This window comes from Lissotriton vulgaris, chromosome 10, assembly GCF_964263255.1.
Source record: "Lissotriton vulgaris chromosome 10, aLisVul1.2, whole genome shotgun sequence".
Taxonomy (NCBI): domain Eukaryota; kingdom Metazoa; phylum Chordata; class Amphibia; order Caudata; family Salamandridae; genus Lissotriton; species Lissotriton vulgaris.
In genome coordinates this window covers 246,118,640-246,136,622 of record NC_141698.1, presented here as the reverse complement: position 1 = coordinate 246,136,622, position 17,983 = coordinate 246,118,640, and the positions used below count along the sequence as shown (strand labels likewise).

The window sequence follows — 17,983 nt, the reverse complement described above, 5'->3', positions numbered from 1 at the left end:
AAAAATAAAGCCCCTTACACACTCACTCACAAATACAGCTTCTAACACAGCCACTTACTCACCAATACAGCCCCTTACACACTTACTCACACATCTAAACAGTCGCTCAGACATATACTCACATACAGATACACAAAGTCACACAGCCACTCACATATTATATGTTTGAAATATTATCACTCATTAGTGGTACACAAAATATACTGATCTAACTTTTGTGGCATCTTGGTATATATGTTTAACACTCATAACTTTTAGAAAACACTCACAATCACTAGACGATGTCATGAGTGATGTCCTCAGTGATATCATTTGCAATATCATCAGTGATGTAATCAGTGACATCACTGACCATGTCATCAGTGTTGTAATATGTGAGGTCATAAGCAGTGCATTCAGGGGCATAAGTTATAGTGAGCTCAGATAACTTTAACTTTTGAATGTCTATGGTTTTGTGCATGTGAAATCTGAGCCTAGTTGTAACATCTCTGTAACCTTTGATTTTTCAGTGAAAATATACACAAACACACATGTATATATATATATATGTAGGTAATACATATATTATCTACATATATTATATACATATATATATATATATGCGAGATTTGCGCACCCAGTGCAAATTTCGGCCTGAAATAAAAAAATGAAGCGCGGGCTCCCCGCTTCATTATTATTTAGTCCCCAGGTGGGCCAAGTCCTGGGGGCATGCAATAATCTAATTGAGGGGGCCCAGGGAGGCCCCCGCAGCCTCGGGGACCACCATCCCTGGGGGCTTTCCATAAATATTTGCAGGGGCACACAGCCCCCCGAAGCCCGGGGGACAGCCACCCCGAGCTTTATAAAATTATTTTGCGGGGGCATGCGGCCCCCGCTGCCCCTGGGACCATCATCCCCCAGGGCTTTTACTTTTTTTTAAATGCACCTGTGTGGGGGGGATTGAGCCCCCCACATGCCCCGGGGACTGCCCCCTCCCCGGGGCACTAATATTCAAATTTGGGGGCCCATAACAGACCCCCGAGCCCCGGGAACCACCACCTCCCTGGGGCTGTGCAATAGGTGGGAGCAGGGCCATGCGGCCCCTTCCTGGAGCCCTTCATGGCCCTGAGGACCGCCCCCCCCAGGGCCAGCTCCTGCAGTGTCCCAGGGTGCCCACCCCCGGGACACTGCTGTTTGCAATAACAGGGAGGGACCCGCGTGGCTCCCGCCCTGTCATTGCAAACTGCTTTGCTTCATTGAAGCGAGAGTAGGGAAACCTGCTCAAGCTTCAATAAAGCAAAGCAGAATAGCTTTTTCCACAAGGGGAGTTGCATGTCAGCATCTCCCCATGTGGAAAAGCAATACCGGCTCCCGCAGGACGCGGGGAGCCAGCGGGACCGTGAGGGCATTGGGGCTTCCCCCACATTCCCCAACGGATAAGGCCTGCCCCGGGGGATGATGTCCCCGGGCTAGAAGTGGCCCGGGAGGGGGGCCATGAGGCCCCCTCCCTAAAAATCAAAAGTAAAAAAAAATAAAGGCCGGCAGCGGGGGATAGGGTCCCTGGGTTGAATAGAGGCCTCAGGAAGGGGACCACGCAGCCCCCTCCATAAATAAATATATTTGGCCAATACCTGGGGGATGGGGTCCCCGGGGCCGGAATTGGCCATGGGAGGGGGGCCCACGAGGCCCACTTCCCATTCATATATATATATATTTTTAAATGGGGTCCAGGCCAGGCCCTGGGGGATGGGGTCCCAAGGGCCTAAAAAAAGTAAAAAGAAGGGGGGCCACACAGACCCCCTTCCCAAACTTTTTTTTTTCAAAAACACGCGATTGTGCCCGAGGCCCCGCTCCTTCCCAGCAATACTCTGCAAACACGCCCTGTGGCATGTTTGATGTTGGGGAATAAATTCCCCTTTATTACTGGGGGCCCAGGGGCCATCTAGCCAATATATATATATATATATATATATATATATATATATATATATATATATATATATATATATATATATATATATCATCCAATGTTTCTGCTGATGTCTACCCTAATACCACCCTGGATCTCGCCCCATATAGGAAGGATTTAACCCATTCTATTTCCTCTAGCCCTTTTTTCCAGTTACTGTGAGCGCCTCAGGTGGTCCAGGGTGATACATCAGTATTGGCTCTGAAATACCATCTGGACCACATAAGAAGTCAGGCAAAAATCAGACTGCTTAAGGCCCACAATACTGTTAAACTCCATAGACTATTGAAGTTGCATTGTCCCACCTTATTCTTCATTTGGCAGATAGGAGATCTTAATCTCAATCCTGGATTCTTATGAACTGGCATCAATCAGGTCTCCATCACATTTTGTTTGAATGATACACTTTCTATAGGAAGAAATCACAATATCTCCTATCAAGGGAGGCAGCACCTGATGATCCCCTTTTTACAAATATGGAAGGTCAGGGATCACCTACAGAGGGAGTGGGCTATAAAATATCAATCAATTATTGTGTTTTGTACATTGACATGTGAGACTACTGGAACTGGGCTAGAATATCTAGTCTGCTTGATTGAATGCATAAAATATCCCTATTCATTCTTCCCCAAGTTAATTGATAATACCTGAATCATCTTCAAGGTTCTGTGAGAAGCCATGTCTTTCACTATCCGAAAGAGATGTTTTGATAAGTCTGAGGCTTCTTTAAGTTTTTTCTACAAAACATGGTTTCTTTGTTGTTTGATTGACTTTGTTGTTTGGTGCCTTTCTGACACCTTCAACATAATCCTGTGATCCTCATTACAACCTCTCTGCCACACAAGATCCACTCTCCCCACTTCTGTCAATACACTGTATGAGCAAATTAGTCAATCAACAGCATCTGTTTGAACTAACGATCTACTCTCTTTCACAGCTTGTGATTGTGGTTTCCAGTACACTAATGGCATCTGTGAGCGGTAAGTATAATTAAGACATTTGGGAGTGATAAAGCACCTTGAAATATGGTTACAATGATTTCACTTTATTTCTTCCATTGTCAAACTCAGTAAAGCTCATGGTGTAAATTATCTGCTTGTTAATTCAGTCGAATTAATTTTTTTCAAATGAATTGCTATTGGTCTTTTTAATCTAAAATAATGTAGTTTGACAAGAGGGCTTTAACCTACAGAAAGGTTGTATCAGACTTGGCAGCTGTTACTCTGCTTCTTATATTGTACTGCCGACAGACCAACCTATGAAGAAAGATGAGGCTTGAACTACCAATGTCCTAGGAAGCAAGAAAACCTTGGGGGTGTAGTAAGTGAGTCTAAAATATTTTGCTCTGCTATATTCAGGAAAAGCATAATGAATGGTTACAGGAACGCATCCAGGCTTTCAAAATGAAATACATACAGTAAGGGTTGTGTGACGAAACCCCACATGTGATAACCACACATGTCGGCTCCATGCCTTCATAACCATTCAAATCTTAAAGCTGCATATGCCTTTTACACGCATGCTTTTCAACTAAATATTCATTGTTAAGGCATGTATGGCAAAGACATATGTGTGATTAAGACTTAACAGGTAACTGTAACAACCTGACCCCTGCCCACCAAGCCCTAAAAATAACCCCCTCAGCCCTACATACTACCCTGCCCCAAGCCCTAAAAATATTTTGATCCCTGCCCCTTACCCAGAGCCATAAAACTCCCCAAGCCCCCACCATGAGACCTAAAACTAACCACCCTCCTGAAAAGCAACCCCCTCACCCCTGAGCCCTAAAAACTTCCCTGCCCCAAGCCCTAAAAACTATCCCACCTTTCCCAACCCCTATAACTTACCCCAACACTCTTATTCCTAAAAACTACCCTAAACCCTTCTGAGTCCTAAAAACTTCCCCGGCCCCCCTAAGCCCTAAAAACTTCCCTGACCCACCAAGCCCTTAAAACTAACCTGGCCCCTGAGCCCTAAGAACGAACTCAACTCCCCCTCTGCCCTGAAAACAGCCTGACCCCCCTAAAAACTACCCTAACCCTTAAAAACTATTGCCCACCTGGCCCGAGCCCCAACCCCACTTAACTCACCATGTCCTCTCCCGATCCTTCCTTCTTCCACCCATTCCGGCAGCTAGACTGTGCACTGCCTTACCACTCATGCGTGGTTCAGGAATACGTGTGGTTAAGGCAAGCATGGTAGAGATTGCGTTGTTGGGACACGTGTGGCTCTGCCCGCCTTGTTCCGACTGTTCCCCACAGTAAGATATCACAGTTCTTGGTCATCAGTATTTGACAGTACAAAAGTGCACAGACAAACTCATCCAATGTTCCAGTTTATTTAGGGACTCAGGTATCAATATTATGAGTGCCTATTGCACGCACAGATAAGACTAGGCTCCCTTCATGTGCCCGATATATTTCATTTGATTATTCAGATGAATGCTCTGTCAAGTAATTAATATCAACTAATTTTCACATATATCAAATTGTTGTCATTGTTATTGATACTGACATATAATCGCCAGATTGTAGTAACACCATATTCCTAGACAAATTGATCTTTGGTGGCAACCATCTAGCTCCTTACACCCAGGGATAATAGCCATTGTCTCTTCTGGGCATCATACGCTGAGCACAAAAATAAAAAGGAAGATAGGTCTTCTCTAGGCCTTTACAACCCGGGCATTCTAAAGTCTGGAAGATCTCATTTGCCCACTTAGCACGAAAGGCCATAGTGGGTAAAAACTGATATCTAAATTGTAAGAACAATTTCCGGGCCAGAGCGGAGTAATCTCATCAATCGTATACTCATAGCTTGGTGACAACTTACACTCCAGAAAATCCAAAGTCGGTCAGTCAAATCACTTTATTCGATGCTTAAAATTGTTAAGTTCATAAAAGTACAGGAAATACAGTCTAAAATATGCATGCTAAAAAGTACTGTTTTCATAATTCATTTGATGACAATAATTTAATTAAAACAAACAGTTTTTGAAAACAGAATATATTTTCATGGATCTTAAGGCACATTAGCCCAACTGCCTAGTCTTCCATGCCTGAAGGAGCTTTGAGGCCACAGTAAAATATACTAGTTCATTAGGTAGTGATTGTAAAAAATACAAGGCCGGACGACACAGTATAAAATCATATTTGCGCATAAGCAGCCAAATGAGCCTTTTGCGGTGTGTCCTATAAAATTTACAGAAGAAAAGTATGTGTAAGTTTGACTGAGGGGAAGAGTCATCACAAGATCTGCTATTGAGTAAATACTGACTGGGAAAGAAAACATGCAAGGGATAAGATTCAACCAAAACCTTACTAGGATGAATCGGTGGCATGAGTTGTTCACAAGGCATAGATATCCCTCGATGCCTTCCTGTTCAATTGGACTCTCTAGGTATAATTTTACAAGTGTTTTTGAGCAGTTTAACTTGGCTCGCTCCAGTGTCTTATTATTTAGAAAAGATCTTTTAATTTCTTTTTTTGATACTGTAGTGCAGGTTAGGGGCAATGTGTATAGATGGTCTAAGCCGAGCAGGTGAGGCTGTTTTAATGTATAGTAACCACAGGATCTTTAGTGCATGATCCAAAGTGATGCAGTCTTCTATTATTCTGAGATTTACTGTTGTTCTTCTCCATATAGAATGCCATAGCAATATGGGTAACAGCCTGATTATATCATCAATATAAGGGACATCCAGCTCGGTGTGGCAAAAGAAGTAAGGACAGCTCGCTGGAAGCCCCATGTGACTCTTCCAAAAAGAATTTTCAATGGTCTGGAGAGATTGGGCATTGGTATATCCCCATATGCCTGCCCCATACGTTTCCACCGTTATTGACTTTGCGGAAAATACCTTTTTGACCATATCAAGAGGCCTGGTGCCAAATTTCTTTGTAAAAGTTTTTAGTGCTATAATACTTTTTTCTAGATCCAAGCCCCGAGTCACGATAATGTTTGACCAAGGTAACTGCCTCTCAAAGGCTATTCCAAGATACGAAAAGGTGTCAGTGTGTAACAATTCCCGTCTTTCTCTATAAGAATGTGGCTACCTCTTTTCACTGCGTCCAGTTATCAAAACAAGAGACTTTGCCTCATTTGTTTTTACATCTAAGCTACTCATATAATTAACATAAACCCCCATTATTTGTTGTAATGCTCAGCCAGTACGCGCTATCAGGACAGCATCGACTGCGTATAGCAGAATTGGGGTGTGTACGTTCTTAATCGTTGGAACGTCCGGGGTGCAGTCCAGCAGGGGGGCTTCCACACCATTTGTATAGATGGAAAAAAGGAATGGGGCAAGAACATGCCCCTGGCGGACTCCCCTCAGAATTGGGAATGACTGGAACACTCCCCCTGGGTCCCATAATGCACGGATGCCGATGCTGAGGAATAAAGTTGTCTAATGAAGGTGGTTATTGCATCGTCTATACCCATTTCTGCCATTATTTCCCAAAGACAGTGGTGGGTTATGCAGTCGAATGCTGCTGAAAGGTCCATAAATGCCAGGGATCTACACAGGGGTAATAGCCATTTTCTCTTCTGAGCAATATACGCTGAGCAGAAGAACAAAAAGGAAGATAGGTCTTCTCTAGGCCTTTACACCTCGGGCATTCTAAACTCTGATAGATCTCGGTTGCCCACTTAGCACGAAAGGCCATAGTGGGAAAAGACTGATATCTAATTTGTAAGAACAATTTCCTGGCCAGAGCAGGAGTGATCTCATTGATCGTTTACTCATAGTTTGGTGATAACTTACAATCCAGAAAATCCAAAGTCAAAGTGCCTCTACTGCCCTATGATCTCTTGGTGTACCATCAGCCAATAGGCCGATTCTCTTTCTAGTTGGCTCTAAAAAACTGGGATTATAGCACCTTAAAAAGTTTAAAGGGTTAAACGATGTAAAGTAAAGGGTTCATGGTCAATAATCTGCAAAACCAAGCTTCATGTTGCTCTGCTGCAGCAATTGGCTTCAGTCAGATAAGTTAGCTCTGTGGTGTTATAGAAAATGTTGTTATTGGGAAGAAGTTCATAAGAGTGCAGATGTGTGGTCATTTGTACTTTGTAGTTAGAAAACAAGTACAATTACATAATATCAATAACTATGTTCACATAGAATGCATGCTGTAGACTAATTTGGATACAGCTGTAGCATATGGACAGATTTTTCTTGCCAGAGTTCTCTCTTAAATGAAGAAGACCCCTCACATCGGTGGTAGAAAGAAGGCTCGTGGAATTAATAGAAGTACATAGAGTTGTGCCTTTACTTGCATTGCAGAGTGGAACCATGAGTTTAAGCATGGCAGGTATCACAGTGCAATGGAATCACAAGGCATTAGAAAAATGTCCTCAGTTTCACGGTATCAAATGAAGGCAAAGTATGAAGCAAGAGCTGTGTACAATTTTATTACAGGTCTGAATAATTAGGATTTGGTGCTAATAACTCCTTATCAGTTGAAGCATGTGTGAGATTTATAAGTGAAAGCACAAGGTGAAGTTCTTACTGTTGATACTTAAGTCAACCCCTAGCTAGAGGTTGCATAAAACATATGTTTTGTTTTCCAGGTGTCCTTTTGGCTTTGGTGGCTTCAACTGTGAAGAACGTAATTACAGGCACCTGGCATAAGTATACTTTTTGATCTCTCTTGAACAGCCAAGTATTAGAATCATGTTGTATATCAGGCAGTAGCTTGAATGTAAATCTTCCCGTCAGAATTGAAATACTTCCAGATCATGTGTAAGGGCAGTCAGTGCCCACCTGCTGAGTCACACAACTCTTGACCCAACCATTTTACTCATGGTGCTTGATGTCACTATGCACTGGTTAGTAACTCTGCCTGTATTCATTCTATGGCTGGTAGTGTTTCTGACTAGGTTGAACAAATATACAGAAACACAAAATGGCCCAACTCCAGACATGTGCTGATTTCAAGAGAAGTAGAAGGTTTTAAAATGCATAGGCTAAAATAAACGTTACAATTTGAAATAACTCCAGGATCTACTGTAAAGGCCGCCTCAATCAGATAGGTCCATGACTGATAAAAGGAACAGGAAAATTAACCCTCCATGTTTAGACTGCCAAAGTCAACATGTCTTAGAAAATCACATATTATGGGAGAAAGGGATATGATGGTAACATGTAATGGTGAACAGGCCTATTAAAGTGGAAATGTTGTGTGTGCTATAAAAGGATCTTGATTTATGCATGAAAAATAAAAAAAATTTCCCTGGACACATTTTGTCTTTAAAAACTAGACGGAACACAACTAGGTAAACGTAGATGGAGCGTGGCTTGGCGTTCGGCAAGATGGCCGCACTGTAGTGCAGCTCTGCCGGCCGCAGATCAAAATCCTGCTTCTATCCTGCCACTGATGTGCCATCCAACAATACTTTTGGTGGGACTGAGTAGCTGCTGTGGTGGTGACCAGCTGTGGTGCTTCTTGAGTGCGGCGGAGGCTTCAAGGCAGTGCTTATGGCATGTGAGGGGTGCCGGCCGCATGGTAGGAATAGCGGACTGAGGCCTGTGTCCCGAAAGCTGTGTGTCATCCTTGGTAGTGCCGGGGGGAGTGGAGGAGCGGGGAGCGGCTGGCACCCTGGTGGAGACTGTGTGGCGCTAGGAGGGACCCCACCAGAAGATAAGTGGCGTATTGAGTGATAGCGGGCCCTGGAGTGAGCTGGTCTGTGGAACTGCGGTGTGCGCTGGGCTGCAGGGATACGCGAGGGGCCGGCGGCTGTATGTGAGGTGGGCCGCATGCGCGCACGGTGTCTACAGCGACGAGGGAGCAGCCACTCGCGGCTGCGAGACAACGTAGGACTACTGCGCGCCACAACCGGAGCTGCTGTTGATGTGAGGGGGCTCAGCTCACCCTTTTTTTCTCTTGGCTGGCACAGATCTTGCTGGGATATATTTTTATGGGGCGCGAAGCGGAGGCTCTCCCCATCTGCTGGACCTGCTGGGACTCCCGTTCTGTTGGCGCTCCAGTGATCTGCATGCGTCAGTGATAAATTAGGGCTGCGTGGCAGGTGGTGAGGTCCTGCACAGTGTGATTCAATTGCTGTGCCCCCCCTGGGTACATCTATGAGGCAGCGTGGTGGGTGATTGCAAGGAGAGGAGGAGGGCCGCATTTTGAAGAGGCCTAGTGGGCCAGGAGGCGCTCGCTTCTATGGTGGTTCTCTGCTTCTGGTGAGACTTGCCCGAGCTGGCTTGTCTGTGGAGCCCATGTGATCTGCTCACAGTTTCTAATTTGTGCTTGGGTGTTTCAACTGGTGGTGCGGGACGGGCGTGAAGAGGAAGTGTGCCCGGGCCTACCCTGTTATTGGTGGTGCTCCCTCTGGATGGACTCTGGGAGGTGACCTTATAATGTACACTTAGTGGCATTCTCTGGGTCCTTGCTGGTAATACCTGTGGCCAGAAAAGTGACTATGGGGAAACCAAAAAAGAATCAGCCTCGCCTCACTTTCGTAAAGGGGGCAAACCTAATCAAAATGCAGCCTCGGATTCGGAGCTAGAATCATGTTCTCAGGGCCTGCGGCGTTGGAGAAGTCCCTGGCTGCTATACAGGCTAGTCTTCAAGCTATTGGCGGCAAAATAGAAGCCCTCAACGGGAGGATGGACACTTTTTCCGCAAAGCTTGATAAACAGGGGGCGAGAATTGGCGAAGCAGAACAGCGGATATCAGACGAGGAGGACGGGCTGCAGCAAGTCACGGCAAAAACATTGGATATCACGAAACTGCTTGCAGTAATACAGGCGGAAAATGAGGACATTGAGGCGCGATCAAGGTGCAATAATATTCACGTCCTAGGCCTTCCAATGTCCACAAACGTGGGTCGCCTTGAAGACTATATGGAGACGATGCTGCAGGAGGTCTCTGGTGCGGATGAGCTGTCACCTATGTTCGTTGTGGAGCGGGCTCATTGCTCCCTGGCGGCGCATCCTCGTCCTGGAGCCCCACCGCGCCCCATAATTGTGCGCTTGCTCAATTTTAGAGACCGAGATGCCGTTTTAAGGATAACTCGTCAAAAAGGCACGATCACGTATCAGAATAAGGTTCTATCGTTTTATCCGGATTACACGGCTTAGGTGCAAGCAGCTAGGAAGGAGTTTCGGAACGTCAAAAAGGTGCTTCTCAAAGACCAAATTCCCTATGCCATGCACTATCCTGCAAGGCTGCACATTGGTGAGGCCGATGGTGGAATTTTTTTTTCAAACCCTGAGCAAGCTATGGAGCATGCAAGATCTCTGCAACGACAATGCAAATCACCTGCTCCTCTGTCGGATGTTGAGGACTGAACAGTAAGGGGGGCACATACGTTGGGTTCAATATGCACTTCTCAATATTGCATGTACGGGGCTGGTGGGGCTAATTTTTCTATATGTTGTGATTGCTGGTATATGGCTTATTTGCTTTAATTAGAGTTTGTAGCCTGTTATAGCCCACTGTATCGGATAGAAATATGTTATGAATCTGTTATGCAGGGAGGCTGGGTTGGCGTTCTTGGGAACTGTCCATGATATGGTGTTGAGGTCACTCACATTCTGGTCCAATACAGTGGGGCTATTGGTTTTCTTTTTGTGGTTGGCCCTTGTGGTGGGCTATATTCGAAACGCTCGGTGGTCCCCTCCCTCTACAACAGGGAGTGGACTGAGCCGCTACGTTCCCCAATGTGCAAAACCCACCAGATGAAAGGTTTTCTAATGTTATTGTTGGGGGGGTGGGTGGAATGTGTCTTTGGCAAATTGGGGCTGCCGAAGTGGGGGGAGGGTGGGGGGGTTGTTTCTAATTCCTGTATTTGGAGTGTGGTGTCCGATTTTCTAGTGGTAGACAGATATGATTCACACACATGTTTCCCCATGGAGAGTTAGAAGCTGGCAACACCCTTCCCTTTTGTGACATGAATGGTAGTTGAACGTTATACTTGCATCACGTGGAATGTCTGTGGATTGAATACACCCAAGAAGACGAGACAGATGCTAGCTTTTCTTGACAGATTTCAAGTTCAAATTGCTCTCCTACAGGAGATCCACTTGAGTAAAAGTACAGAGGGTTCGGTGGCGTGCAGATGGGTATTTTATTGCCTGGCCTCCTCCTATTCTACATACGCACGGGGGTCCCCATTCTTATTAAGAGGGGTGTTCTGTTTAAGCCTCTTAAGACATGTGTTGATGCTGAAGGCCGGTGGGCGGTGGTGCATGGGAAATTGGGGGGGTATTGGTGACTGTTGCGAACATTTATGGGCCAGTGGTGGATGACACGTCCTCCTTTCTGAAGCTGTTTAATGTGTTGCATACATGGCCTGAGGCTGTGTTACTCTGTGGGGGGGACCTTAATACACATCTTAACCCACAAGTAGATAAAGCTAATCCTGCTGGGGTGCGTATGGGCAGGGTGGCGCAGTGTGCTCGGGATTTTAAGGAAGAGATGGGGTTGGTGGATGCTTGGAGTTTGCGCAACAAAGTGTTGGAGGGCACACATATTACTCCCGCTTTCAATAGCTGGTCCCGATTAGATTACTGGCTACATAACTGGGAGGCCAATGGCTAGGTGGAGAAGATCCACACGTTGCCGAGAACTTTATCAGATCATAATCCTGTGGTTCTTACTTTAGCGGTTCCCCATAGTATGCATCGTTCCTTCACTTGGCGGTTTCGTGCTGACTCTCTGCTGGACCCTGTCTTCGATGACACAATCAGAAATGCTATTATCCAATACTTTGAGTTAAATAGGGGCACAGTTGACTGCCAGGCACTTCTTTGGGATGCCTTTAATGCAACTCTACGGGGGGTCTGTATAAGCACCTATGCGGGTATTTTACGTGATCTGAGGGGGCAATTGAAAAGAGTGGAGGAGCAATTAAAGAACCTAGAATCCCAGTACATTGTGGCACCCTCATCTGAGGTCTTAGCAAGTCTTAGGAAGTATTCATGAGTACGTTGAGGAATATAACTCGGTGGCAAACACAGAAGTTAAATATCTCTCGCAAAGCTATGTAGCCAGAACATATGGGGAAGGTGGCAGGTCGGGTAGGGTTTTAGCTGACAGGTTGAGGGATAGAGTAGACTGCCCCTGATTGACCATATTGTGGATGACGCCGTCGGTGACTATTACTCTCAGAGTGATATAAATGAACAGGTTCGCTCCTTTTATAAAGGTATATATACGTCCCGGGGTGATATGTCTGAAGATGCTGTGGATGATTATTTGCAGGACACGGCATGCGCCTGGCTGTCGGACGTCCATAGAAAGTATCTTAGCCTTCCTATAGGTGAGGAAGACGTTAGGGGGGGCCATTCTCTCACTACCTAACAAGAAAGCACCTCAGCCTGATGGTATGATGGCCGAATTTTTTAAACAGTATGTTGATATCCTTACGCCCCATATATTGGCAATGTATGCAGAGGCACATGATGTGGGTTACCTTCCGCATCTCTACGGCAGGCCTTAATTATCACCCTGTTGAAAAAAGATAAGTCACCTGAGAGGTGCGAGTCGTATCATCCACTTTCATTGATCAACATCGCATCTAAAATTTTGGCGAGGATTTTAGCCACGAAATTGCAACCGTTGATGTCCCTGCTCGTCTTGACGGACCAGTACGTCTTTATCCCGGATCGATCTACAACTTTGAATTTGCGCACAATATTCGCTATGCTCCATGTGCTCAACCTGTAGTTGCTAGCCTTGCCCGTGGTGTTGGACACGGCCAAGGCCTTTGACTCTATAGAATGGAAATATATGCTATATATTCTAGGTAGAATGGGTTTCCCCACCATCTTTGTTTCTGGATTCAAGTCCTGTACACGGATGCTTCTGCAAGGGTCAGGGTGGGCAGACTCACGTCGGAGCCATTTGCTATTGAGAGGAGTACCAGCCAGGGCTGGCCACTGTCCCCGTTTCTTTTTGCCATTGTGTTAGAACCACTGGCGTGTAACATTCGGCAAGCTCATAGGGCGGATGCCTTGAATTTTAATAATCGCCCAATTGGGATTTCGCTTCATGCAGATGACATGGTCGTATACGTGCGTGAGGTGCAGACATATCTCTCCCTGATCATTTGAGAATATATCAGGTTTGGCCTCTTATCGGAGTTGCAAATCAACCCGGAGAAGTCGGTTCTCATTCTCCTTACGCCTGCCACAACGCCAACCCAGGTGGAATATCCTCTGGTATGGTCGGAGGACCCGGTTAAATATTTGGGTGTGTGGATACACCATGACCCTGAAACGGTCATCAGGGAAAACTATGGTCGGGCCTACACGGAGCTGGTAAAGCATATAGATTGCTGGGTTGGGTTGCCACTTTCCCTGGCGGACCGCATAGCGGTTATAAAAATGACAATTTTGCCGAAGTTTCTATACCTGTTTTGTAATATTCCGGTTCCTCTGACTAAGCAATTTTTTAAAACAGTCCAGTCTCAACTGCTCAGACTTGTGTGGGGGGCGAAGCTGCAGAGAATAAGTTGGGCCACACTGACATTGCTCTTCGGCAGGGCAGGGTTTAATGCTCCAGACTTTTACGTGTATTACTTGTGTGGTCAGGCACAGCATGCATACTTTTGGTTTCGTTCACATGATTTTATCCCGCACCTGGCTGTAGAGGAGGGTGATGCGTATCCCGTACATCTCAAGGGTTATATCACACACAGGCGCAGACAGACACCTAAGCTGGAGATCAACACGATTGACACTACCATTGCAGCATGGCAGGAAATCGGAAAGCGTTCTAATAGGTTTCCCCTGTATGCTCCTGAGCCTTCTATTGCGGGGCCTGCTGCCTTTTCAGTGGCTGGTGGGAGGGGTCCAGTTGCGGCTCTTAGGGAGGAAGGGTTAACACATATGGGCGACCTTTATGTCAGTGGGACATAAGTAACAAGCGCAGACCTAGACTATATACAAAATGCCACACCACTCTTTAAGTATATCTGTTATAGGCTCCGCAGGGCAGTGCGGGATCACTATGATAGTTTCCCTGATGAACCATTGGCTTAGAAGGCGCTGCAGCTGGTAATAGGGGCCCGATCAAAGAAAAAACTACTGACTAGGTTATACAAGGTGGTACAGGAGGAGACGGTCCATCAAGATGACAAAACTTAGAGTACTGGAATGGTATACTAGATCCAGCAGTCACGGGGGACATATGGGAGAAGATATGCTTATTAACAGGGAGACTGTTGTTTAATGGTAATTCACGCATTATACACCCGAAGTTTCTGCACCAGGTGCATCATACACCTCTGAAATTACACAAGCTGGGGCTCAGAGATACTAACAGTTGTAAGCGTTGTGGTCAGGGGGATGCTGACTTCCTTCATCTTGCGTGGAATTGTAGGCTGGTACATCAATATTTGGAGGAGGCTGTGAGGTTGCTAAACACAATGACGGGCCTTATAATTGATTGCACTCCACTGGTATGTCTGCTAGGATATGTGCCGGGTCTGAAAGTTACTGTGGGGCACTTTGTACAAATTGCGTTATTGTTGGCACGGAGGAGGGTGCTGTTCACGTGGGACAGTCGTCAGCTTCCGAGCACCAACAAATGGATTACGGATCTGATTTATTGGCTCGGATTGAACAGGGGGATTAGTAGCTGGTGGTTAGAGGGGTGTCATGTACAATCGACGTACCACTGGACAATCCATGTAAAGGGAATATGTTATGGGATGCGGACTTGTGTGTGGAATTTTCACAGGATGCCATGACTGATTCTTATCGTCTTTTTATACAGGAAGGGGATGGGTTGATGATTGTTTGATGTTGCACAATTGATTGATACTGTATTCATCAGAGATGTCTGTACCGTGCACTATTAAAAAATAATTTAAAAAACTAGGTAAACGTAATTGAAATGTGCGTTCACTGGTATAATATTACCACCCGAAATATCCCCATACAAAAATATTGTATCCAAAATATCGATGTCAAAAATATCATCATCCTATAATGGTAAGTCCAAAAATATGGACCATAAAACATCCCTGTCATAAATATATTTGTATTAAGTATCACTTTTTAAATATTTCTCTAATTAAATAATAAATATTCAATAAATTAAATATTAACATTAATGAAAAAATAAAATATGTAACATATATTTTACTAAAATATAATAAACTTAATAAAAAAAGTTAAACACATATATAACAATTAATATATATTTTTATATATTTCTACTTTAAAAACAATTATTAAACAAGCAATTTCAATTAATATTATAATTTCAAAGTTTTTAAACAATATAAATATATAACAACAAATATATATATACATATACCAATAAAAGACATCTGTTTTTTTTTTAAAACCTTTATTGTAGCATTCAGTAAAAAATACAAGTATGGGCCTACAACCGCTGGGGCCGGCCGCTAAGAAAATTAAAATCTCCAATATCCCCGTACAAAACAGCTCATCAGCCGACAATCCCGAGGTCCGGCAGCGAATCAGGATAAGAATTGTATTTAGAATGCACAGATGGGTTCCAGGATGAGATAGAGGTTTAATTTTATATTTTATACGAAAGGATCAGGTGCTATACAGTCAAACAGAATGCGGGGGACAGGGTAAAAACAGGATTTGCATGAAGTAACCACTATAATGGAAAAGTGGCGCCAGAGCATTGAGACCTGTACGAAAGATAACAAGATTTACATTCCATATTGCTCCGGCACTCAGAGCCCGCCCACCCGGGAGTCAGGATATCATAAGAGCATCAGCACGAAATACGAGCACACAATAAGAGTCTAGTTGATTCATAGATATACTGATCCTTAAAAAGGGAAAGGAAGAAAGAAAGAAAGGCCATTGAAAATAAAAAAGGCAAAATAAAAAAAAACCTCCAACCCCCCACCCTGCACCCCTGCAGATGGCTATATAGCCTGACCCCACTAGCAGCGTGCCTGTCGCCCCTAATAACTAAAACCCCAAAGGTAGGAAAAAAAGCGGAGGAGGGCATATCCGTGTGGGCTCCCGGCCCTTTAGACCCCCCCGCCTGAGACAGCCACCCCCTGTCATTATAAAGACAAGTTTAAGACACCAATATAGATGAAAGTAGAGGGTACCGTGTGACACCGCCCAGCCTCTCAGAGCAAACAATTACAAATCCAACATTTATGAACGCCATGTCAACCATTCCCGACCCAGTCGATCTCAACCTTGGCCCTTCCGAACCAGAACACGAACCCCTCCCAGCGAGACCCAAAGGCACAAGAAGAAGCAATAAAGAGGCAAAGAGTCATCAGAAAGCAGTCCATGGCTACTGGCAGGCAGTGAGTCCACAGGAACTGTAGACGCAGACGGACTCTCCCTCCTAGTTGAACAGTCCCAATGTGTCTTGCACAGGAGTCGCAGCGTCACCAGGAAAGGAGAAGATGACCACAAAGGAAATAGAGAGTCACAAACAAAAGTCTCCGGGGGGGGCGTGCCTGATGTTATCTCCAAAGCCGGTGGTAGTGGAAGGTTCAGCAATACCATGACATCCTCGGGAACACAATCTCCCAAGGCACCATCCGATGGATCCAATGCCTGTTTCCTCACGGGGCTCTCGCACGGAATCAAAATGGCCGCGGTATGAATGGCTGTAGATTCCGGCCAGGTTCCGTCCGGAGCATTGCAGATTAGCACGTGTCCCTTTTTGTTCACCAAAGTATCCAAATGTGAGCGAAATGCCCAAAGTTCTGCCAGTTTTGACCTCAGTGATGGCTCATGCACCGCACGATTCATGGTTTCATGCCCGACATCGGTCACAATCACCTCCCCGGGTGAATCTGGCATCCTCGGGAGGTACAGACAGGACCACGAAAGTGCAATTGCGAGGGGTGACCAGTCTTCGTCCGCAGCCGCGGTCAAGCCGTTGAAGGCCGCAGGCCAGAGACCCCAAACCACCGAACCCCGGAGACCGTGAAACTGGGCCGCGGGACAGGGGTCCCCACCCGCAGCCGGCAGCAAGCTGACTCACCCTTCGGTCGATGCTAAGCAATGGAAACGATCGCTGTCAATTTCGGGGTGAATTAAAGCCTCCACTCCGGTTGACCGGACCCAGCCCGATCCTCCTGGCCGATGTTGTTGCACTACAGCCCGGCTGTGAAAGTACTCCAGGCCCCGGCTTCACCATTGAAGTAGGCAGCAAACTTTAACTCGATGGAACTTCGTCAAACAAGCCGATAAAAGTATCCGGATTTCACCATCGGAGTGTGGAACAGTTCATGCACACAGAGACTGGGCGTAAAGTCAGGATAGCGTACAGGATATCGTGGTGGGTTACAGAGGTCGGCGGAGCCGGGAGCCTAAGCAGCCATCTTGCTTGCTGACATAGCTCCTCCTCCTAAAATACATCTTTAAATAACAAACTGTTCTAATTAAATGTGAAAAGTAAACATAATATTCTTAAAATTAGGAAAAATATTTTACACATTAATAATTAAAGATATAAAACAATTAAATAAACAAAAACATAATAATATACATTTTAACAATATCAAAATAATTATAAAATATACAATTCAATACATGTAGTATTCCTACTACAATGTATACAAAACTATGCAAACTATTATAATAAATAAATAAAAAACTTACTATTCCCACTCTAAGCAATGAAAAAGTAATACAACTGGGTAAAGTTTAGAAATCTCCCTCCAGTAGATTCAACAGTAATGAAAGTGTTTCATTGTGGATAGGTAATATTTACTATAACTATTCCAGGCAGTACAACAGTAGGGAAACTGTTGGAATGCAGAAGAGTAAAATTTAGTATTCCCACTCCAGTGAGTACAACATTAGGGAAAGAGTTGGATAGTGGATGGGTAACATTTACTATTCCCACTCCAGTCCATAGAACAGTACATAAAATGTGTTGGATAGCAGAGAGGTAAACTTTGCTATTCCCATTCCAGTCTGTACATCAGTAGGGAAAGTGTTGGAGTGTGGTGAGGTAAGATTAACTCTTCCCACACCGGTCAGTACAACAGTAGGGAAAGTGTTGGATGGTGGTGGGGTAAGATTTATTATTCCCATTCCGGTTAGTACAACAGATGGGG

General features: G+C 45.0%; 1 protein-coding gene across 3 annotated transcripts in view; it reads left to right on the top strand.

The window, feature by feature from the left end:
* LOC147685041 (uncharacterized) overlaps nt 1–17,983 on the top strand; it is a 434,659-nt gene that overhangs the window by 142,604 nt on the left and 274,072 nt on the right. For all 3 annotated transcript variants that reach the window (XR_015300672.1, XM_086940933.1, XM_086940932.1), the window contains 2 exons: nt 2,886–2,928; nt 7,517–7,554. Coding sequence is in view for 2 of the 3 variants with exons in the window: in XM_086940933.1 (XP_086797059.1) it covers nt 2,886–2,928; nt 7,517–7,554 (81 nt within the window). In the remaining variant the exon portion in view is untranslated. The remainder of the gene's footprint in view (nt 1–2,885; nt 2,929–7,516; nt 7,555–17,983) is intronic.